A 26092-nucleotide genomic window follows, 5' to 3' on the forward strand; every position below is an offset into this window, starting at 1 on the left:
AGATTCAGGAAGTCAGGTCTTGTAAATGTTTCGTGAAAAAAGTATGGGGAAGAGATGAAGAAATGAAAAAGGAAACCATTGGAGAAGCTCCCGGATCTGTTGTAGAGTAGAAGAATCACAGGATTACCAGAATAAAACTCCATTTGCTGACTGGAGATTCAATTAAATCAGCCAGAATAAATCTTCAGAACATCAACTTTTTAATATTTTTCTGATTATAAAATTAATATGATAAAGAAATACAAGTTCACTGTAGAAAACAATATACAAGAAAACACCACCTCTACTCAGAATAATTGAATTGTGACTCAAGTCTCAATTCTGACCACAGCAGTTAACATAATCACAGGAGGGCTGCCAACCCACCATTGAGGGCCCATCACATATTATTAGCATCTCTATAGTAGAGTTAGCTGATGTATCTGTAAAGCCAGGAAGGCAAGGGTATCAAAGCCAGCAGTGTATTATTTAGATTAATAAAACAGGCTTAATTAATTTGCATAAAGCCAATAATAGTGAGGGCATGAAAGCCAAAACTCCTATGGAATTCTCTACCATGAACTTTAAGAACAAAAGGGCTCATAGCTTCCTGTCACATGCTGCCACATAGCGGGCTACTAATACTTTCCTGATTTCCTAAGGTTTAAGGATTTCTCAAAAAAAACTTTCTCTAGTCAAATGTCTTTCTAGGAACCCTCTTACCAGATCCTGAACAACAGCCCAGGCAGCACCTAAGAAAGAGAAAGCATCCATATTTATGAGGAAACTGACCCATAGGCCAGTGAATACATATTCCTCCTAGAGTTTAAGATACAGTAGACTTATTCCTACCACCAAAATGAGCGTGTTCGTGTGTGTGTGTGTGTGTGTGTGTTCTGTATTAAGTTTATTCTAAAGAACTTAGATAATTTTGTATTGAATAATTCCTTAGGTTGAATCATTTAAAAATATAGGTAATTTGAAAAACTATTTCTGGTCAGTTTCTACTTGTTAATTCAAAGCCAATGAAGCAAATGTTGACTAATTCATGACAAGGTGAAAGACTCCTGTAGCTTTGACAATAATCACTGACATAACTGACATATGTGTATATTTTCTACAAATACATTCCTTTGTTTTCTCAATGAGTCATAAAATTGTGATTTAATACTCATTAACCTCAATTAATTATTTTGAAGAAAGCAGGTCAAGAAGGGATAAATTAAAAATTTCAAAATTTGTACAACAGAACTGTCTCAAATCATTAAATAGCTAATTACTGGCAGAGATAGTAGTAAAAATACAATTGCAAATTCTGATCAGAAAGAAAGGCAAGAAGGAAAAAAATCTAGTTCTAGTGGATTTCCATAAGTGGAAAACAACTACATTTTGGGATCTCAACCCGTATATAAAACATACCTCTGCCAAAACTTGAGGATAATATTTGAATAAAGCAGTATTTTCTCTGACACAAAACTGCTATCTGGGCTACAGTTAAGAGACTGAAGAGTAGAAGATGATGAAAAGCTTAATTGTGTTGGAATTAATAAAACCATACATCTAATAAATGAAATATCCTGAAATGTCCTCACACTAGAGTCTAATAACATCATATCCAACAGATTGAACAATATTATAGTTAACAAGATAGAAGGTCAATGATTCCTGGAGAGCAGCATAAAAGCTAGAAGAGCAATTCTGAGACTCTCAAAGGTTAAACGTTTTCTGAGTAGAAACTATAGAAGTCTTGAGTAAGAAAGGGTTAAGGGGAAGGTCCTCTACCCAATTCCTAATAGGGAAGGCTGACACTGATTTTGTACCTACCCTTTGCTATTGTTAGGGGCTCTTTAAATCCTTAAAAACACTCAACATTTTACTGTTATTTGCTAATAATCACAAACAGAAAATGTTGTGTGCCTATATCTGGAAATCAAACCTAAAGAGCCTAGTTTATGCTGCCTGCCTGTTTGAATATTCAAAAGTCATTCTTATTTTCCTTTGTGGAACAATATTCTCCCTCTACCTGTTCTTTAATTCTTGGTATCACTCTAGGCGCTTTTTTGATCTTCTCTATCTTTCCCTGGGAAATTTCATGTATCAATGTTTCTCCAGAAAGCTAAATTTCTATAAACAACTGTCTTATCACAAGTATTTAAAACTCAACAATAATACCTAATCCATAATGAATGTTTTTTTATGTGTCAGATGTTATTCTAAATCCTCAATATTTTATCTTATTTACTACTCCCAATGACAAGATGAGTTAGATAAAATAATTTCCATTTTATATATGAAAAATCACTAACAAGAGAAGTTTTGTAATTTTCCTAACAACAAACTTTATATAACAACATTAAATTCATTGTCTTTGCTAATATAATTGTTATTCCAGAAATTTGTATTAAATTTGACTCCATTCTTTTCATTACCCCATCATTTAAACAATCATGTCTTCCTCAATCTTGTGTTCTTAGTGTCCAACATAACAAATACTTAGTAATATTCATTCAATAAATGTGCTTCCTTAACAAATTACACAAAATTTTGAGCAAATACTTTTGCCCAAAATTCAGGAACAATGAGTTATAATTGCAAGATTATACACAGGACTTTCTGTGACAATGTGAGTTTATTTAAAATAAGCTACATTTAAAAAGGAAAATAGATTCATTTGCTGAGAAACCATCCCTAGTTTGAGTTAAAAGGCACCAATAAAAATCTTCCCATTTTACAAAGGTATTTTATAAACAAAATAAGAAAGTTTCACAATCATGGAAATAAAAAATGTCTTAAGAAGATATAAAATTAACAAGAAAAATATTAGTTCTCTGAGGATAGGAAAAATAAAAATTAGAAATGCTAGTCAGGCGCGGTGGTGCACACCTGTAATCCCAGTGGCTCAGGAGGCTGAGGCAGGAGGATTGCAGGTTCAAAGTCAGCCTCAGCAACTTAGTGAGCCTTTAAGTAACTTAGTGAGACCTGTCTCAAAATAAAAAATCAAAAAGGGCTGGGGACATGGTTCAGTGGTTAAGTGACTATGTGTTCAATCCCCAGGACCAAAAAAAAAAAAAAAGTTAATGCTATAATGACAATTGAGATTAAAGTTCCTATGGGTTATAATACTTCACAAATATACAAATTATATGAACATATGGGTAAGGCAAAGCCTCCCATGAACAAATGAAAACAATGATTTACTTAAGCAAGATATTTTTTCTACTTGTTGCAGAATTTATATTTTGTTTTTGTAATTAAATAGCACTAAGAAATAGTTGATGTAATATAATTAGGAGAATAAGAAAATAGATCTTTAGCAACTATAAAAATGGCAATATGTAGGTCATAAGATCTAAAACTTTAGATTGCAACAGAATTCCTGGAGAACTTGTTAAAATATAGATTACCTGGTTTTGTCACCAGAGTTGTCAGCTATGGAGACTGAGAGTCTACATTTTTCTTACCAGTTCCTAGCAATTGTTAATGTTACTGGGTAGAGGGATATACTTTTGTTTAGTTAACATTTGTGCCATCCATTGTAGGTTTTCAACTGGATAATTTCTCATGAGGAGTCCGGTCATTTGTTTGTTTTTAGAAGCGAGCATTTGGATACATTCCTGCAGGGTAATCTAGATGTTTTATCGTTTCTATATTAAATTTACATTTAAGAGCAATTAAAATGAGGAAACAATAACATACACTAAATTGTACATATGTAAAGTATACAATTTTAAGAGTATAAGAAGTTAAATACCCCAGTGAAATCACCATCACAGCCAAAATAAAGAACATATCCATCAGTTACGAAAGCTTCCTTGTGCCCTTAACTTCGCTGTACCTCAACCCATCTATTCCAACCCCACCACCCCAGGCACTGACTGATTGACTTTCTGTCACTACATACAAAACTATTTCTTAGTGAAACTTGCATTTTCCAGAATTTTATATAAATGGAATCACACAGATAATACTTTTTGTCTAAATTTTCACTCAGCATCATTTTTTGATATTCAAATATATTTTGATGTCTACCAATAGTTCATGTAGTTTTATTGCTGATGTTCCATTGCATAGATATTATGCAATTTGTTCATTAATTTACCTGGGCTGTTGGGTTGTTTCCAGTTTCTGGCTATTACAAATAAAGCTACTCTGAATATTAATGCACAAGTTCTGTATAAATGTATGCTGTCATTTCTGATGGGTTAGGGTTAGGATTAGGGTAATACAATAGATGGTATGCCAAACTTTTAAAGAAACTGTCAAACTGTTTCCCAAAGTGTTTGTGTCATTTTACACTGTACTACAATAGTTCCAGTTACTCCACATCCTCATTTATAATTGGTATGGCCAAGTTTAATATTCAGATTCTATTCTAATAATCTCCTGGGTTGTTTTGTATTTCCCTAATTAATAATGTTGAACATCTTTTCATATGTGATTTTGTCACCTTTATACCTGCTTTTATGAAGTATATTGAAATCTCTGGCTTTTTTCTTCTAATTTAATTTTAGTTGGGGTTGTTTGTTCTATTGCTGACTTTTTTAGAGTTCTTTAAATATTTTGGATACAAGTTCTTTAAGAGACATGTGATTCACAATTTTTCCCAAGATTGTGGGCTATCTTTTTATTAATTCTCTTTAATAATGTCTGTGTGTTGGGGGTTGGTACCAGGGATTGAATCCCAGGGCACTCTAGTACTGAGCTACATTCACAGTCCCCTCTCTCTATATATTTAATTTTGAGATAGGGTCTCACTAAGTTGCTGAGGGTCTCACTATGTTACTGAAGTTGGCCTTGAACTTGTGATCCTCCTGTCTCAGCTTTCTGAGTCACTGGGATTACAGGCATGCCTCATCGTGTCCAGCTCCAACAATGTCTTTTAAAGAGAAGAAATTCCTAATTTTAACGAAATATACTTTTTTACTCAGCTTTTCATCACTGTGACCAAAGAACAACTTAGAGGACAAAAGTTTATTGTGGCTTATGCTTTCAGAGGTTAAGTCACTAGGTGATGAACTCTATTGTTCTGGACCAAGGTAAGGTAGGACATCATGGCATAAGAAAGTTACTCCATTCATGACATCCAGGAAAGAGAGAGAATACAAACTGGGTGCCAGGGAAATATAAATCCCAAAGGCACACCTCCAGTGACCTACTTCCTTGAGGCATGCCCTATCTGCCTAGTTACTTAATAATAATGAATCTTCCAGTCCATGAACATGATAGACATCTCCATTTATTCAGGTCTTCTATTTTTCCCAGCAAAATTCTTATAGTTTTCAGTGTCTAAGTCCTGCATATTTTTGTCTTGGTCTTAAGTTTTCCAAATTTTTTTATATTATAGTCAAAGGCATTATTATAATTCCAATTTCCTAATTTTCATGGTTTAACTATGAAAATAGAACTGATTTTTTAATGATCTTAATTTGTTCATTTTTAAAATAATCTTTCTAAAACCAGTAATAAATTTTAGGAACATTTTAGTATATGTCCATAGAATTTTCTGCATTGACAAAGTATGCCATCAACAATAGCAAAGAAAAAATAAAGCATTCTAGTGTGGATGCTGTTTGCTTACTTTTTTTTCTTTACTCTACTGGCAATATTGAATAGAAGTGGTGAGAGCAGACATGTCCTGAACTTAGGAGAAAAGGACTCCTCACTGAGTATAATTTTAGATGAATGGCTTTGGTAGTTTCTCTTTAATAAGGAAATCTCTCCTACTCCTAATTTGCCAAGAGTTTATAGCAAAGTAAATTGAATTTGTTAAATGCATTCTTTATTATCTATTAAGGTAGATGATAGGTTTATTTATTTACACTGTAAAATATTTTAGTCTTTTAATACAGTGAATAACAATCTTGATTTTCACATGTTAAATGAAACATGCATTCCTAGTATATTATATACTTTATATGTTGTTGGATAAAATTTGCTAAAACTTTTTAATAATTTATGCATGTGTTCATGGGAACTACTCATATAGTTTTCGGTTTTGGTAATTCTGTCATTGTCTAGTTTTGATATCAGGACTATGCTTGCTTTATACAAACAGTTGGAAGTCATTCCCTATTCCTCTATTTTCAGAATGAGTTCATGCAAGTTTAACATTGTCTCCTACATAAATGTTTCATAGAATTCATCAGAGAAACCTAAAGCTGGAAATTTTGTGGAAGGGTTAAAAATTCAACTTCTTTTATAAATACAGGGTTACTCATCTTTTGCCTATTTTATTCTATTATTCATTCATTTATTTTGTTTTTGGTAAGTTCGTTTCTCAAGGAACTTGTCAATTTCACTTAAGATGTCAAATTTATTTGCATAAGGTTATTTATAATATTCCTTTATTGATCTTTTAGTGTTTACAGTGTCATTCCTAATATTTGTGTTTTTCTCTGTCATGCTATCAATTTTTCAATTATTGAATTTGGGCTAAATTTTTTCTACTGTTTGTTTTCTAGTTCATATATTTTGATTTTTACCTTACTACCTTCTTTCTCTTAATTTAAATTTAGTTCACTTATCACTTCTAGCTTCTTAAGTGAGAAATTTTGATCACCAATTTTAATCATTCTTTTTACATAGATATTTACAGCTGTTTTCCACCTAAGCTCTGCTTTCATGACATTCCAAATTTTCAGTTTTGCTTTTAAACAAAATATAACTAGTACATTTTCTAATTGTCTTTACAACTTCTTCCTTGATCCATCAGTTATTTAAAATGATGCTTTCTAATTTCCAAATAGTTGAGAATTTTCTACATATAGTTATTGGTTTCTTACTCATTCCATTGTGGTCGGAGAATGAATACTCATATTTTCAAACTTTTGATATTTGTAGGGTCTCATTTTGTAGCCTATCATATAGTGTATCTTGTTAAAAATTCCGTGTGCTCTTGAAAAAACTGTATTTTGTACTTATTGAACATAGGGTTCTTTATATGTCAAAAAGGGCCAGGTTGTTAATAGTGCAAATCAAATCATCTACATCTTTACTGACTTTCTGTAGTACTATCAATGACTGAGGTAGGAGTGTCAGAATCTACAACCATGATTGTAAATCTGTCTCTCTCACTTTAATTCTGTCAGATTAGGCTTCGTGTACTTTAGAGTTATGATCTTATGCTTTAAATACTCTTTTGTGTTAAATAAGAGAGGGGAAAAGGATATAGTCTTTTATATTTAACCACATATACACCATTTCTAGTGCCTTTCATTCCTTCCTGTAATTTCACACTTCTTTCTACTGACATTTCCCTTTAACCTCAAGAAATTTCTCTTAGTACATTTATGCCAAATTCTCTATATTCTTATCATTGTAAAATATCTTAAAGTTGCCTTTATTTTTGAAGTATATTTAAACTGTATGATAATTGTTTGCAGAATTTTTCATTTTCTAATGATATTTTACATTATTGTACATCATCCACTCCTTCTGTTAAGAATTCCATCATCATTCATGTCATCATTCCACTGTAAGTAATATGAATTTTCTTCAGTTTTTAAGATTTTTATTCTGTCTCTTTTTCAGTGTTTCATTATCATGGGGCCTATATGTAGTTTTGTTTGCTTTTATCCTACTTGAGGTTCGTCAGACTTGTTATATCTATATATTCATATTTTTCACCTAGTGGTAGGGAATTATTTCCAATAATATTGCCCCATTTTTCATTATTCTTTTTACTCCTCTGATCGTTCTCTCCTGTCCTGGTAGGACTCCATTTATATTTATTTTATACTATTTCATATTGTTACACAGGTCACTGAGATCCTAATCTTTCTTTTTTTTTTTTTTCATTTTTTTCCCGTGTTCAGATTAGATCATTTCTTGAGACTTTAAATATTTAAGTTCATTGACCTTTTCTTTTGTTAGCTCTGCTGTTCAGTCTATCTGATGAATTTTTTTCTTCATTGAAAAATTCTAACATCAGTATTATTTTAGAATTGATTTTCATTTTGTGATCTTTCTCTTGACTATAGGTCGCTTCAACTTGGTAAGTTTTAATTGCATATTGCATAGTGCAGGTAATACGTACAGATTTTGGATTCTCTTACCTCCATCCGAAGGGTATTGAACTTCTGTTGTAAGAAACAGTTAGCTAAGCCAGGCATGGTGGTGCATGCCTGTAATCCCAGCTACTTGGTTGTTTGAGGCAGGAAGATTAAAAGTTTGAGATCGACCTGGACATATTAGTGAGACTCTGTCTTAAAATAAATGGTAAGGTTTGGTTCTAAAACTGTCCCCCAAAGATACCATGTGTTAAGCACTATAGCAATGGTCCTAGGTTAAAAAAATTGAATCATAAAAGGTGTGGAATAATCCAGTTGATGGATTAATAATCTGAATGAACAACTGGATGATAACTATGGACAGGTGGGTGTGACTGAAGGAAACAGGTTATTGGGGGCATGGCCCTGGACTATATTTGTCCCTAGTCCCTTCCTCTCCTCCCCTCTCTACTTCCCATATGTCATGAGCTGAGCAGGTTTCTTCTGTCATATCCTTCTGCCATGATGTTCTGCCTCACCCCAGGCAGAAAGCAATGGAGGCAGTGGACCATGGACTGAAATTCTGAAACCATGGGCCAAAACAAACTTCTTCTCCTCTAAGTTGTTTTTGTCAGTTATTTAGACCACAGTGACAAAAAGTTGACTAACACTAAGTAAAATACAATAAAAAGGGCTGAGGATGTTGCTTAGTGGTAGAGGACTTTTGTAGCATGTGTGAGGCCCTGGGTTCAATCCCCCGTACTAAAAGTATAATAGTTAACTCAGCTGAACTCAAACTTAAAACTGTTTTCCTTTCAACGAACTACAGTTAAATCTATGTACATGTGCTTCCAGCATTTTGTGCTGGGTGGTATGACTCGTCCCCTATACCTATGAAGTTCAGTATTTAACCAAGAATTTGAATGGAGTCTTTAAGCATATTTTTAGGCTCTCTTCTTTTTGTTTCCTTCTTCTCTAGCACATCTTCCCTTACTTTCAAATCATCTGGCATCCTCAACTCTTTCCCCTGTCTTCTCAAGCCATCATAACTGTGGGTTTTTGTCAGGGTTCTAGCCATCCTCTGACACGCACACTTAGGGGTGTACTCAGGAAGAAAATTATATAAATTCAAATTTATCTAGTGTTCATTCTTTTTAAAAGAATCCTCTCCACTTTATTCCTTTGGTAACTATCCTGTTATCAAGTAGCAATTATATTTTGTTCTGAGTTTTTAATTCTTATCTCTAGATGAATTAATGTGGTAACAGCCACTGTTCTATGATGTGGAATGAATCCCTCTTACTCTTTTTATCACTACAGAAAACACCCTTACAATAAAACTTACAATAAAACTCTTCCCCTCAAACTAATGCTACTCATATAAGTGTTTCATGGAAGATTATTTAACTAATATTAATAGGTGTTCTGCTGGGAAAATAGGGGGTTACAAAGGTCAAATGGGCTTGAGAATAAAGACCTGTAAAATAATCAAACAAGTGGTTTTCTTTGATCTAGGATAATTAAACATCTTACTATGCTACTTTATCTTCCATATTCCTAAGTGAAATATGCCTTTGAGACATTATCCCAAACTTTTCCATATATAATTAGTGACATTCACTTATTCATTCAAATATATTCATTGATCTCCAAAAAGTAGTCTACGGTGAGATTCCCCTCTCCTGTAACAATTTTTTTTACCTTACAATTCACCAATTTACTATCCCTTTCAAATTTTTGAATTTTTATATCAGTCACTAACAGTGGCTATTTTTAGGGTATTTAACACTTACCTATTCTCCCTTTATAATCATCATATCCATACAATAGGAGGTGCTACTATAGAAAAAGTAAGGTAAAAATAGACATTTCCCTATCATCAATTCGCATGATCTAGAGAAAAAGATATGGAATTGCCTAGCTTGGTATCCAGAACAGCTTAGTAGCTGGATGCCTGTTTTATTTCCTTAAGTATTTTTCCCTTAAGTATTTTTTGCCTACTAAATCAGTGACTTCAACAAGATTAATAAGGGTAGATCAAAGTTTTTAGGCCAAATGCAGTTAGAGGTTTTTTTGGTATGGTCTAAGAGTTAAGAATTTTCTTCATCACTTTTAAAAGGATTTTTTTTTTTTTTGGAAATGAAGGAAGAGCTGAGAATACAGCTAAGTAGTAGAATGCTTGCCTAGTATTTCCAAGGTCCTGGGTTCCATTCCCAGCATCTCAATAGCAACAATACACGGACACAGGAAAGAAGAAAATGTGACACAGACCTTATGTGTTCCACAAAGTCTACTATATTTGTTAGTTGGCCTTTTATAAGAAGATGTTAGCTGATCCCTGACATAAAATTTAACCTTTATAAGTTCTCAAAATAAGCAGGAGAGTAGAACTCATTTTATTTGCTTACATGCACAAATAGAAGCCCTATTTTTCAAAATGTATTAAAACAGTATTTTACTGGTTTTACTAAGTTTTCAAAGGCCCATCTTCAATCTTACCTTTTCCCCTTTTATACCACTACAGTCACACTTTGATCCTGGAGAACATCCATAGCAAGCCTATAAAGATAAGAAAGAGGGGGAAATAATTAAAAACAAAACTGAAAAGCAAACTCTGGCTTAGAATTCAACTGAACTCAGTAATGTAAACATAAAAAAACAAATTCTTGAAAAATATCTGAAAGGATACATATAAATGACAAACTACAGTTACCACTTGGCTTCCCTACCTTTTATTCTCTGAACTTTTATTATATACATTTATGTTTAAGCTTTTCACAATGATCCAATGTAATTTTTAAGATTCTAAAGTAAGATATGTCTTTTATAAAAGAGGATAAAAGTGAAAAAATTCATATAACTTCCTTGTAGTGTGATTTTCACATGTCCAAGTTCTCCAAATTCCTTTGTTTTTCTCCCAATATTACTTTAAAGAAGTCACCTCTATCTAAAATAGCAATCACCTTGGCAAATAGCCAAGAATGGCTACCACTTGAAGTCAACTTGTTTCTTTGCATTCATGAGCAGCCATGGCACATAGAAAACATAATACTATATTACCCTTCCTTTCTTTGCCCCAAACCCCCATCACTAAAGTAGCTCAATCTCTAACAGCTCCAAGCTTTACCACAAAAGCTGCCCCCACAGCCTAAATGTTCTAAATACCACAACTAACAACTTCATTCACTCAGTTTACGAAGTAAGATCCTGAAACCAGAAAAATAACTTCCTTTAAAATAAAAGTCTATAGTAAATAGGAAGAAAGTATAACTTCTGCAATCCAGAACTATTTTTTACTCTGGCATGAAGTTGAACTGCTTATAAAAACAAATGGTAATTAGTGTAACTTAGGTAGACAGTTTACTACTTATGTACAAGAACATGGCATGCTTTTCATCAAATAGATCAACAGACTAAACTGAAACCTTTTTGTGATGCAAAAACCAAATTGTGTTCATCAGTGATCAACCTGAGAGCCTGTGTCTTAAAAAGTGCCTTACTCTCCTGCTCAATAAGCCATACTTTTCCTTCCTTCCCTCCCTCCCTCCCTTCCTTCCTTCCTTCTTTCCTTCCTTCTCTCCCTCCCTCCCTGCCTCCTTCCCTTCCTCCTCCTTCTCCTCCTCCTCCCCCCCCCTTTGCAAGGGCAATTTACTGAAGCCACATCCCCAGTCCCTACTCCTTTTGAGACAGGGGTCTCCTAAGTTGCTGAGGCTGGCCTGAAATTTGTGATCCTCTCACCTCAGCCTCCAGAGTTGCTGGGATTGCAGGCATATGCCCAGCTCCATGCTTTCCTTTCTCTAGTCTCTAACACAGCACCTTTCTGAATCCTTATCAATGAACACAGCTAAAATTAGAAGCCACCATCATGCTGAAATCTCTTTTCCTTATTAAAAGAGCAAACCACAATGGCTTGAAGATGGAAGATCTCTCACTCATCTGTAAGAGGCTATTCCTGTAAAAAATGTACTCCTGACACTTCTAATTCAAAGTCTGTAATGCATCCATTATTTATTATAAAAAGGTGATTAGGTTGTACACAGATTTTAGTGTTACATGTTAACTACATTACAGGGCAGATAGTTTTATTCAGACATACTCATTAATCATACATGAAGTAAGCATTATTAGAGGCCAGAAAAACTTTTTAGGTATGAGAGATGTAAAAATGAATAAGATGCAACTCCCTTTAACATACATAACTAATTCAACAAACACTTATTTATCATGTGTTGTTATATGCCAGCCACTATGTTACGTTAGGTGCAAGTTGAAATACAAAGAAAGTAAATCTTTGTTCTCTAATGGGAAGAATAAACCTACATACAAAAAATTACAATATGAGACAGAAACAGAGCTTAATTTAAATACATAATATTGTTTGTGAAGAAATGAATTTTAGATTGTGTATACTCTCAGCATCCAATTACATGCATTAATACTGGTGCAAAGGTTACTGCAAATCCAAAATGGCTGTTAATGTAAGAATAACATTTGAAATGGAATGAATGTCTGTACATAATATGTGAAAATATGTGCATGGGATTTTCTTGTAAGTAGGAGATGATGTAATTTTGCATATTCAGTCTTTATGAAGAGATCTTCCTCTTTAAAATATGAATTAAATATCCTGAGAATAATGCAAAGCAACTGGCCAATAGGATTTCTTTAATAGGGAATAAAACTATTTTTCTTTAAAATTGTATTTTTCACTTGTCAGTGTTCAACAAAATCTCAATATAATGTATAAGCAAATAAAACCTTTAATATTCTTCTGTGCAATTTTCCAAGTGATTTTACGCAATGTTTCTTAAAAATTGGTAATTTCACCTTGTTTCACTTCTTTATTAATTAACATGTCATTTTCTTTAAAATTCAATTTAAAATTCAATTTAAAAGTTTAAATTGAATTTTATTTATTTTGCCCAGATTATGAAAAGGGCTATGGTACTCATGGGTTAAAAACAAAACAAACAAAAACAGGGCAATTGTAATACACACACCAACCACTAGATGCCACTTTTTATACAGTTATAACAGTGGCACCCATAAGGAAATAGCCCTAATTAGACATCTGATTAATGGAGTAATTTTTTTTAAACCAATTACCATTAATATTGATTCAATGCTCAAAGAGCACAAAGCACAATATTATTTCTATGATTATTATGTGTAGATGTGGGTGCTGCCTTTAAGGAGCTTCCAATCTAGACTTTTTAAAAAAAGAACTAAGCACAAACAAATTGAAACTAAAATACAATGAAAAATCGATATAACAGGGAATGGTAATAGAAAAAAGGACTAAAACACAAGAAATATACTCTGAGTTTATTTCAGAAGTTGAATTATTAGAATCCCATGGACAAGTCATTCCCATGCTCTAGGGTTATTTTCTCATTTGTAAAAATGACATACATAGACAAAGGGATCTCCTCAGGTAGCATCTAGCTTTCATTTTGATTCTGTTAGGATCTGTCAAGCAGAAATGAGTGTATAGGCAATAACTATTATCAAAGATAAAAAAGACAAATTCCCTTGAGCCTGAAAATATTAATAAAAACTCAGTAGAGATGGTGAATGTGTAGACTTCAATTTGGAAAAGTGGAAAGAAAGCCATCTAGAGACCAAATTACCATACTAAGCACTAAGATTAAATAGAATTGGATGAGGCAAAGAGTCAGGTAAAATGAACATTTACATACCTCAGTGTAAAAGGCACTTACTAAGTAAATATGAAAAATAAGCTAGAGTAGGAGATAAGGTTAAAATATTATCCTTTCAATACTGTGGAAAATTAATTCTACAAAACCACACAAGCTGGTTAAAGCAGAAAAATTATGCAATTATAGAAATCTTTTAATTTTTTTATGCAAGAAAATAATAAAATAAAAATTAAGGAAGGTTTTATATTATCACATCGTAAAACATATCACAAAACTATAATAATTAAAACAGTGTGGTATTATTCAAAGAATAGGTAGATTAACTAACTAAAATACTAAAGCCAGAAACAGACACACAGGGGTACAGGCCCCTACACACACACACACACACACACACACACACACACACACACACACGCACACACAAACACACATTTACTATATGATAAAAGTTGGCATGTCAAATAAATATGAAATTAATGAATCACTTAAAATATGGTGCTGGGATAAGTATAGGAAATTATGAAATTACATCTTAGGCCATTATAATAAAATTATAGATTTGAGTATTATCCAAAATGCTTGGAACCAAAAGCATTTAATTATTAATTCTTTTTAGATTTTAGAATTTGCATATAAATAATGAAATATTTTGGGGATGAGCCCCAAATGTAAACATGATTTCATTTATATCTTATACAAACCTTATACACATAGCCTGAAGGTAATTTTAAGCATTGTTTTAAATAATTTTGTACATGGAGCAAAATTTCATTATGTGTAATTTTTTCCTTGTGGTACAATGTCAGAGCTCAAAACCTTTCAGATTTTGGGTTTCAAACTTCAGATTATGGAGACCCAACTGTAATAGGTATTAGGTTTAAAAGTACAAGTAAAAAGCAAACTTGTAGCCCAATGCAGTGGTGAACACCTTTAATCCCAGCTACTCCAGAGGACCTCAAGTTAGAGGCTGAACTGGGCAATTTGGCAAGACCTTGTCTCAAAATAAAACTAGAAAAGGCTGGGGATGTAACTCAGTGGTAGAGTACTTGGCCAGTTTGTGCAAGGCCCTGGTTTCAATCCCTAGTACTAAAATTAAAAAATGCAAATTCCTGTAGGCATTAGTATTGCCCAAAGAACCTTGTAACAATTTGGATACCAGGAACCCATCTGTAATGGTTAATTTGAATTGTCAACTTGATTGGATTAAGAGATGGGGATGATTAGGCAGTTTCTGGGTGTGTCAATGAGGGCGTGTCTAGGAATGCTTGGAATGTGGGATAGTTAGTGAACTTAAGTGGAGACCCTCCCTAAGTGGGGGCAATATCACCCAATAGGATGGTGACTTGGATGGAATAAAAGTAGGAAGAACAAGGAAACAGATGCAGATACAAGCTCCACTCTTCTTGAAAGTGTTCTTGATTGCTGCTTCGATCTAAGAATATTGGACTCTTGCCTCTTCACTTTTCCAAAGTGGATACTGCCAGTGATTCTCCAGGTAGTTTCCAGAAGCCTTGGACTCCCGACTAGGGTAGCACTGTTGATCCTTCTTGTCCTGGGGCTTCCATCTCTTGGACTGAGCAGCTGCTGGTTCTTCCAGCTCTTCAGCTGCAGATGGCCATTGTGGACTATCCAGCTTCTGGTCGTGCAAGCCGATCCAAAAACTTTCCTTTTTATAATCATACTTCCTGTTGATTCTGTTCCTCTAGAGAACCCTAATACACCATCCTAAAGATTCTATTTCAGTACAAAATAGAAGTTGACTAGAAGAATACGTAATTTTCATTTCACTTCAATTCTGATTGACACATAATATTTGCACATATTGGAAGGAGGGAGGAGTGGAGGCCAGACAATGGATACATTGTTGTACTTTGGTAGGCATAAGTTCTGATGTTCTATGGTGCAAAAAGTTGGAAATAACAATAATACATTATATATTTCAAAATCTTCTCTTATAATGGTAAAAGTCCAATTCAACAGAGGACATAACAATTATAACTATGCATGAACCTAACAACAGAGACCAAGGGCTGGGGATATAGCTCAGTTGGTAGAGTGCTTGCCTTGCAAGCACAAGTCCCCTCAGCACTGCAAAAACAAAACAAACAAACAAAAAACCCAGAGACCCAAAACACATGAAACAAAAAATGTCCAAACTGAAGAGAGAACTGTAGACAAGTTAATAATAGTATTTGGGGACTACAATACCCCACATTCTATAATGGGTACAGCAGTGAGGCAGAAGATTAATAATGAAATACAGAACTGAACAATAGTATAAACCAATAGAACTGAACATTTATTCAACACTCCACCCAATAACAAAAGAATATATGTTCTCAGAATGCAGAGAACATTCTCCAGAATAGATCATAAAACTGGCCATTAAAAAACCTTCAATAAATAAAGTGAAATCATACCAAGTATGTTTTCTAACCACAATGAAATAAAATTTGAAACCAAGATCAGAAAGAAATTAAGGTATTCACAAGAATATAGAAAATTTAAAAATATTCCTAAGTAATCTATGGGTCAAAGAAATCACAAGTATATTAAAATATTGTAAGGTACATTAAAATAACACAACTGAGTACCCAAAACATGTGAGATATTGAAAGTGTACTAGAGGAAAATTTATAGCATTGAATGCGCATAATTTTTTGTTCTTAAATATTTTTATTAGTTCATTAGACTTATACATAATATTGAATGCCTATATTTAAAAAGACATCAAATCAATAACTTTCCCTTAAAGAATTAGTAAAAGGGAGCAAGCAACACCTCAAAGAGAAGGAAGAAAATAATAAAGATTTGAATTGAAATTAATGAAGTGTAAAATAGAAAAAAAATAGAGATAATCAACAAAACGTGGTTCTTGGTCAACAAAATTTCAAATTGCCAAAAAATGACTATTCAAATTAATAAAATCAGGAATGAAAGAGGTTACAGTACTAACTATATAGGAATAGTAGGAAACTTCTACAACCTGATACAGGGCATCTACAAAAAGACAGAATTAATGTCACAGCAGTTGATGATGAAAGACTAAATCATTTCCCTAGAAGATCAGAATGAGATAAAGATGTCCACTCTTTTATTTCTTTTCAAAATAATACTAAAAAATTCTCCCCAGGGAAATTAGACAGGAAGGGAACCATCCATGATGAAAAGGAGAAATAAATATATATGTACATATATATATATGTATATACACACACACATATATATACACACGTGACAGTCTTTTATCTAGAAATTCCTATTAGAGTTAATAAATTATTTCAACAAAATTACAAGGTACACAATCAACATACAAAATTCAATTGCATTTCTATATAATAGCATGAAATTAAGTAAAAATCCATTTCGAACAGCAGAAGACAGAATAAAATTCTTAGGAATAAACTGAGGCAAAAATTTGAAATATATATATTCTGAAAATTTTAAAACATTGTTGAAATAATTTAGTGATTATCCAATTAAATTAAAGGAAAAACCCCATGTTCATTGATTAGAAAACTTCATATTGCTAAGACAATAATACTCTCCACATTTTCTACAGATTCAAGGCAATACTTATAAAAATTCCAAGTATATCTTTTGCAGAAATTAACACCTAATAATAAGATTGAATTTATATGCAATTGCAAGAAATTCCCAAAGTAAAAACAATATTGAAAAACTTATTATAAACATAATCCAACTAATATGGTACTGGCATGAGGAGAGACATTGGTCAATGAGGTATAATTGAGAATGTCATTCACCTATGGTGAATTAATTGAATTAATTATTTATAATGGTACTGACAACATTCAGTGGGGAAGAAACAGTTTTAAGAACAACTAGTGCTGGGATCACTGTATACTCAAAAGCAAATGAATGAACCTGGACTGGCTCCTCCCACCATAGATAAAAATTAACTTAAAATGGATAGAAGATTAAAGAGCTAAAACTATAGAACACTTAGAAAAAAACACTGGAGAAAATATTCCTGATCTTTGTTAAGTCAAAGCTTCTTAAACATCACATCAAAAGTGCTAATGACAAAAGAAAAAAATGTTTTAAAAATTCATCACAACTAATATTTTACAATGTTCATCAAAATAAAAAAATTCTGATTTAAAAGACACTATCAAAAAGGTGAAAAGACAACCCACAGAATGGGAAATTGTATTTGTGAACCATATATCTTTTAAGGGACATGTATTCAGATTATACAAAGAACTTTTATAATATGCTAGGAAGGCAAATAATTCAATTTAAAAATGAGCAAAGCATAAATAAAAACAAAATCGTGTCATTTGCAGGAAAATAGATGTAGATAGAGATTATGTTAGGTGAAATAAGCCAGACTCAGAAAGACAAATGTCACATGTTTTCTCTCATATGTGGAATCTTGGAGTCCATGGGGAAATGACAGGAATATAGAAGGCAGAAATGACAGGAATATAGAAGGCAGACTATTAGAGAAGAGGAAGGGAATCAGGGGAAGCGGGTAGGGAGGGTAAAAATAGGTTATGGGGGTTGAAATTATCAAAATGTTACATGCATATATGAATATGACACAATGAAACCAACTCTTTTTTACACTAGTTAAAAATGAAAACTAAAATTGCCGAGGATAGAATCCTGGCTCCATTACACTTGTGAAGTGTAAAGAAAAGCAAAGGATTTGAATAGTCATTTATCCAAAAAAAAAAAAAAAAAAAAAAAAAAGATATATAAATGTCCAATAAGCATTAGCCACCAAAGAAACTCAAATCAAAACCACAATGAGATAACCACTTCACATATACTAGACAGTTATAATCAAAAAAGACAGTAACAAGTGTTACTGAAGATGGGAAGAAATTGGAACCCTCAAACATTACTGGTGGGGATGAAAAATGGTGCACTTTAGAAAATATTCTGAAGGATTGCCAAATAAACAGATGATCCAGGAATTCCACTTTTAACTATACACTCAGGGAAAATAGAAACATGTCCTTATAAAAATGTGTATGTGAACATTCATAACATCATTATTCATAATAACCAAAAAGTATAAAACAACTCAAATGTCCATCTACAGATTAGGTGATAAACAAATGTAGTATGTATCTAAAATAGAATATTATTTCACAATAAAAATAAATTAAGTATTGTTTCATGCTGCAACATGGATGAACCTTGAAAACATTATTTTATGTGAAAGAAGTTAAGACACAAAATACCGCCTGCTCTTATGATTTTTCTTATATGCAAAAAACAAAACAGACAAATCTATAATGAAACAAGTAGATTGGTGGTTGCCTAAGACTGAGGGGTTAAGGATCAATGGGCAATGACAGTTAAAGGATATGGATTTCCTTTTGGCTTGATAAAAATGCTCTATAATTGATTCAGGAGAATGTTGCATGATACTGTAAATATTCTAAAAATATTGTATTCTATTGTATAGTACCCTTTAAATTGGTGAACTAGATGGTGTGTAAATTATATTTCAATGAAGCTTTTACAAAATCAGTGTCAAGAAAAAATATGTGGGAATCCATGCTGTCAGTAACTGTGAAGGGTCTGAGACTATTCCCTATTTGCAAGCTAACAAGTTAGTTTGCCTGTGTGTTAGGGATGCTTGTAGAAGATAGAAGACATGTTGATCAGACACAACAGACAATTTATCACTAAAAGGAATAGCTTGGGTTTCTCTGAACCCCAATTTCCACTGAGTGATAATAACCAGTCAAGGTGATGCCTTCACCTGAGCTGCACTGTTGTTATAGGAAAGAAATCAAGAATTTGGAGAACCCACATATTTTATAATGGGCAGTAAGCTTGCTTGACTTTTGCTCTGAGATATTATCTTTATTATGCTAGAAGGTACACAAATCTGGCCATTCTTCCAAAGGCAGATACTATCTCTATTTTCCAAGTCATTCACTATAAAACAATCATAAAAATATAGTTCATTGAGAGGACAGTTCCTCTCCTCTCATGATGTACAGAGACATAAGAGATTCATGGAAAATTTTCTTCAAACATATTTCAGAATTTTAAAAAATTGAGAATAAACAAATGTAGCATATGAACAGCAATGAGAGTTTTAAAAACCGTTATTACCTTGATCATTTAATAATCCTTTAAAAATATTGCTAATTTTCTGAACTGTGCTAATTACATTATGTTTATGTAGTATAATGTACTTTTCCTTAAGTAAGACATGATGTATATATTGATATGTTTAGGCATATGTCTGTAACTTAATTTTAATGGCCTAGCAAAAAAGAAATGCATACACACTTACAAGATCATTAAGCATATGAACACACTTATCGACACACCAGAGAGCAAGAAACATAAAGCAAATACAGAAAAATGCTAACAATTACTAAGTGTAGATGAAGATAAAATGGCATTAATTATATATTCTTTCAATTTTGTGAAAATATTGATATTCAAGTTGGAAATATTGAGAAATATACTGGAAACAAATATCCTCAGATGGTGAAAAAGGAGATAAATTTCAACACGTATGATTTTTATTACAGACACTATAAACATAAGGCCACATTGTAACAAGTGGTCCATTTTATGCTTTGAATATATCCCTTGCTGCTCTGTCACTGTGTCTGATTTTTTTAAAATGGATATGTTTCTTTCTCTTCTTCTCTCCCTTTCCCTCCCTAAACTCTCCATTTCTCTAATCTCAGGAAGAAGTACTTTGAGGAAGGCACCAGAAGATCTTAGAAATTACTATCTCCTAAATGAACAAGTGAATTACAACTCCAGACAGAGCACTTGCTCACCATGATGGGTAAAATCACAGCCTATGGGACAGGAGACCCTGTGTTTCTCCTTTGCTAGCAAAACAATAAAACTTTTTTTTTTCTCAAAACTGTGTCCTCATTATTGTATTGGCATTGGGGACAAGGACTGAGCTGTCGGCAACAACATGGAAAGGCTGAGACAAAAGATCAAAGAGTCAGACATAAATAATAACCAAAGAAAGCTGGTATAGCTATAGCTATATTAATTTCAGACAAAGTACACTTTAAAGTAAAATGCATTATGAAAAATAAAAGGAGATTACTTCAGAATGATAAAAGGTTTAGTTCACAAGAAAGATACTAAAGGGAAACCAATTTAAACTGTACAAACTATAACATCCTCAAAATATAAAAAGCTAAAACCCACAAAATCTACAAAGATAAATAGAGAAATCCGCAATATAGCTGGGGATTTTAAATAGACTTCTGACAACTGATAGAACATGTAAACAAAATAATCTGTAAGGAAGTAGAGAGATTTGTACATGAATAAAAACTTGTTCTAATGGACATATATAATACAGTATATTCATCAAATGAAGAACATATTTATATCAGGTACATTCTAGATATTTATAAAAACTGACCATGCAGTAGGCCCTCAGTGTCCTCCCAATGTTATGCAATTTTCATTAAATGAGTAAGCTATATTTACATTATTTTGAATGTATGAATCTAAACAAATCTCAAAGGACTGAATTCATACTGAATATTATCTCTAAACATCATGCAATTAAGTTAGAACAAAAAAATTTAAAACTCTTCCAGAGAACAGGAGGGGTAAAATTAGCATAACCTTGATACCAAACCTAAATAGGAGTGTGAAAGGAAAAATACAAGCCAATCTTATCAATAAACATAAACGCAAAATTCCTAAATACAGTATGACAAAGTTGGATTTAAAATAGCCCTAGGCATTATTGAAAAAACAAACGAATTGGAAGAGAAGAAACAAAAATGTCATTCACATTTGATTATTTGATTACAGAGAGGAAATTCAAAATAACATCTACAAATAGAATAAAGCTTAGTAAAGTTGGTAAATATAAAAACATTATTATAATTATTATTTTTCATATACCATAAACAAAATTCAGAAAACAAAAAGAGATCACTTATAATAGTATTCCCAGTATAGTCTCCCAGGGAGAAAGGGAAGGAACTAGATAAAAAAGTGATTTATTTAGGAAAAAAATAATAAGAAATTCAGTACAAAAATTTTTTAAAGTAATTACAAAGTATGAGGAAAAAATCTACACAGGAAAATAAATGTAATCAGGGAGAATTACATGGTACTACAATAAGCAACATTTTCATAATATCCACATTTTCAAAATATTGTAAACAGTTTAATGATTTAATTCAAAATAGTATAACACTGGGAGGAAACTGAAGAAGTGCAAAAAGGGTGGTAGTATAAAGAGCACCTCATCTATCATAGCACAAAGTAAACAGAAAATGTTGAAAAAACAAAAAATTTTTGCAAGATTTTGCCTTTGAGGAACTGATCCAGGAAGTCAAAGGAGATGAGGAAAAGAAATGATGTTTTCCATTACTAAATTTTTAAACCAAATGTGTATAATTCTATGCCATATTATCACATAGTGGGCACTTGCATGAGTCTGATATTATTTTAAACCTAATATTTTAAAAGAGAAGTTATCTTCAACTTGGCTACCCTTAACGAAAGATCTGTATTTGTGGAGTCATGGATTTGCCATTCCTAAACAGTCCAGGGTTAAAAATTCTGGATATCTTTGTTACATCCCTTTATTTATATGCTATCACAACTCAAAATAAAATCTTGTTATATATCCCTAATAAAGGGTATCAATAAAAGAATGTTAGATAAGTTGAAAGAGGTCTTAGAAATTATGTAATATATTCCTGTCATTTTAAACACGAAGAGATGGAGGGCCAGTCAGTGACAGAGCCAGAGCTAGTATCAGTTTCTTGACTTTTCTAATATTTCAAGCTCATTTCTTCTCATTTGCATTCAATTTCTGAAAGCTAAGGTATTTTGCCAGATATTCTATGAAGAGGAAATATTTTCTTTCCACTATAATAAAAATCTTTCTTAAAAAAATAAATTATAGATGAACACATTAATCAGTTGGAAATATTTTTAACCAAACAGAAGCTGACACTTTCTACACACTTGGAGCAAAAAATATCAGAAACTTATTAAAAGATGATGCCTGTAACATGTAGTTTACTGATACTGACAAAATTGATAATGTCCACTTATTAAAGACATTGGAATTTATAAGACATTCAAAGAAAAAAGGTACTAATTTAGTTTTTAAGGTACTTTGTTGTTCTTTTCAATTGGGCAGGGACAGGGGGAGGTTGGGGAAAGGAGAAGAAAGGCCTAAGAATGCTTACCAGGTGGAACACTTATGCCTAATTTTAAGGATACTCAAACTCACCACTGATCAAAGTGAGTCCAAAGATTTGAAGATATCAATTATCAGATGATGGTCTTATTTGGCATTTACTTTGGACAAATTACCAATCACTTCATTACAAGTATGTTAAGCCTCAAGACCCACAGACAATTTCCGCAGATTAATCCCTGTAGCTTTACATTTGGGATGAGGAAGCTATGCTTATTGCTCATTTAAGGTGATCTTTTTATTTACAGGTAACTTTGGATGTCATTTGAAAATACATAAAATGAAACTCTTTTTACTAATTAGAGTATTGGATGCTTTTAGTAGTACTTGAGTAAATGGTATTTCTATATTAGAAAGTTACCCTAAATCAGTATGGCAATTATGTTAAGAGTGGATTTTATGATTGGCAGATGGAAAAGAAACCAAATGTAAGCTACTTTAATCAAGAACAACTTTCCCACCGAGTTTTAGGTACCAGAGATCATAAATTAAATTTGACTAGTTTTTATTTGAGTGCCAGCTCTGTATAAATTAATGTGGAATACATGAATATAATAAACATTTTATCTTGAATAAGAATGTCATAATCTAATAAATGGAATTAGAGAAATAAATAACTAGCTATGAGATAGAATTAGATAAATGACATGATGAACATAAAGTATCTCCTCAAAAGAGGAAAATAGGCTTAGAAAACCAGTAACATACACAGAATCTACTTTTACTTAAGTATATTTCCCCCTAGATTTTCCCAAATTTTTTCTTCTTTTTTTTTAGAATTTTAATTATTTTATTTAAATTAAATTAATTTTATTTATTCAATTGTTTTGAGATGTGAATCTCGCTACATTGTCAAAAGTAATTCTGAGCTCAAAATCTTCTGCCTCAGTCTCCTAAATGGGATTAGAGGCTTGTGTCATTGTACCAGTTTCCAAATTAACTATATTTTAACTGATATATAAAACCATGAAAATTGTACATATTAATGGGGTGTTCCACAAATAGTACTAGTTTCATGTTTTTTTGAAATACACTTTTATTTAAATTCAACTTATTCTTAACTGACACATAAAAATTGTATATATTAATGGTGTAATATGATGTTTCAATACAAGTGTACATTGTGTATGTTTAAATCAGCATAAATTTATCTATCTCATAGAACATTTATCCTTCCAGCTTTCTGAAATGTACAGTATATAATTGTTATCTATAGTCATCATACTGTGTAGTAATACACTAGTGCTTCTTACTCCAATCTAACTGTAACTTAGTACCTACTGATCAATCTCTTCACTGTACTCTCCCCATCCGTCCTTCCCCTCTACTCTCCCCAACCTGGCAACAACCATTAAACTCCCAACTTCTACAAGATAAATTTTTTTCAGATTCCACATAGAAATGAGATGGTATAGTTCTTATCTTTCTGTCCTTGACTTGTTTTACTTAACATAATAATCTCCCATCCCATCCACGTTGTTGCAAATGACAGGATTCCATTCTTCTTGTGGCTAAATAGTATTCAATTATGTATATGTGCCATATTTTATTTAGCCATTCCTCAGTTGATAGACCCTTACATTGTCTGCATTTCTTGCCTATTGTGAATAGTTCTAGAAGGACATGGGAATACAGATGTATCTTCAACATATTGATTTCATTTCTCTTGGATGTACATCTAGTAGTGGAATTGCTGGATCATATAGGAGTTCTACTTTTACATGTGCCTATGGTGCTGGGGATTGAACCCATAGCTTCATGTATGCTAAGCAAGAAATATACCACTGAGTTATATTCCCAGTAGCAACTGTGTTTTTAGTTTCTTAGGAACCTCTATACTGTTTTCTGTAATAGCTGAATAAATTCACACCCACAGCAGTGTGCAAGGGTTCCCTTTTGTCCACATCCTCACCAGCCTTTATCTTTAGTTCTTAAATAACTTTCATCCTTACTAGTGTGAGGTGATAGCTAATGGTAATTTTTATTTGCATTTCCCTGATGATTAGGACTTCCCAAAATATTTCAGCTAGAACAAGCAATATTTGAAGAAAATAACTACATATAAGCATGTTCATGATCTAAAATGGAAAATAGAAGTGTGGATCACAGCATGACAGAATTAATAGCTTTCCACTTCTTGTCTCTACATGATCCATGAGATCACCTAAAACATTTCTAGCCATTTGGTTTTATCTTGTTAACACTTCCAGTGATAAGGCGGCCAGCCCATAACAATTCAATTTAAGACATTTCTTCATTAGATATTTAACCTGTTTAACACCCTTAAGAAAATTCAACAATAGGAACTCGAGCAAGTAACATATTAATATAATCTTAAAATGAGAGCAACTCAATGAATCTACTTAACATTTTTTTAAAAAGCTATAATAGAAGAAGAGGACACATTTAATTTTCTTAAACTGAAAGCACTTATGTCACTTTGAGGATGAGGAGAGGTGGACGGTACTTAAAGTTAAAATTTTCTATAATCACTGTCATTTGGATGTAATATGAAAACTTCATAAGAAAATCTGGTTACATGTGCATTTTTCAATAATAAATGGAACATACAGTTTCAAGTGAAAATATCAAATCTAACATGATTCATAAGGGATTAGATACATAGAATTGATGTATTAAGAAGATTGGGGCTGGGTTATAGCTCCATGGTAGAGTGCTTTCTTTGCATGTGTGAGGCATTGGGTTCAATCCTCAGCATCGAACAAAAATAAATAAATAAAGATATTGTGTCCATCTACAACTAAAAATAATTTTAAAACAAGAAGTTTGGAGTGAAATGGTTGCAAAGCAAAAAAAAGTTAAAACCAGTATTTGTATAACTCTTTGAAATGTACAAAAAGTGTGATATGGTTTATTAAATCTTCTTGGTAAAAATGCTGTGATATATGCAATATACTTATCTCTATATTCGGATGTATAAATTGAGGTTTAGAAGGAGTTATGAGTCTTAAACATGTTCATTTAGGACCACACAGTAAGTTAACACTTGAACTCAGAGTTTTGTTTCTTGCCTCCAAATGCTACATTCTTTCTACTACTAATTAATTTCTTTGGAAGAAAGTATCCAAAAATTTCAAAAAATAATTAGTTTTTCAAAATGATGGTATAATAAACATGAATGACACAATAAAACCTTTAGATTTTAGATTATATTTCTGGATGTTACAACACTATTTAGAACGATTTACTTCCAAATAAATGTCTTAACCGTAGTGAGGGCCACAGTGAAAAAACTA

At 32.4% G+C, this 26092-nt stretch overlaps 1 protein-coding gene across 1 annotated transcript in view; it reads right to left on the reverse strand.

Moving 5' to 3' along the window:
• Nucleotides 1–26092, reverse strand: part of COL4A5 (collagen type IV alpha 5 chain) — a 227026-nt gene that overhangs the window by 133304 nt on the left and 67630 nt on the right. Inside the window, exon 2 of the mRNA XM_079124399.1 lies at nt 10467–10526. Within this exon, the coding sequence (XP_078980525.1) occupies nt 10467–10526 (60 nt within the window). The remainder of the gene's footprint in view (nt 1–10466; nt 10527–26092) is intronic.

The sequence above is a fragment of the Sciurus vulgaris genome (assembly GCF_902686455.1).
Source record: "Sciurus vulgaris genome assembly, chromosome: X".
Classification (NCBI taxonomy): domain Eukaryota; kingdom Metazoa; phylum Chordata; class Mammalia; order Rodentia; family Sciuridae; genus Sciurus; species Sciurus vulgaris.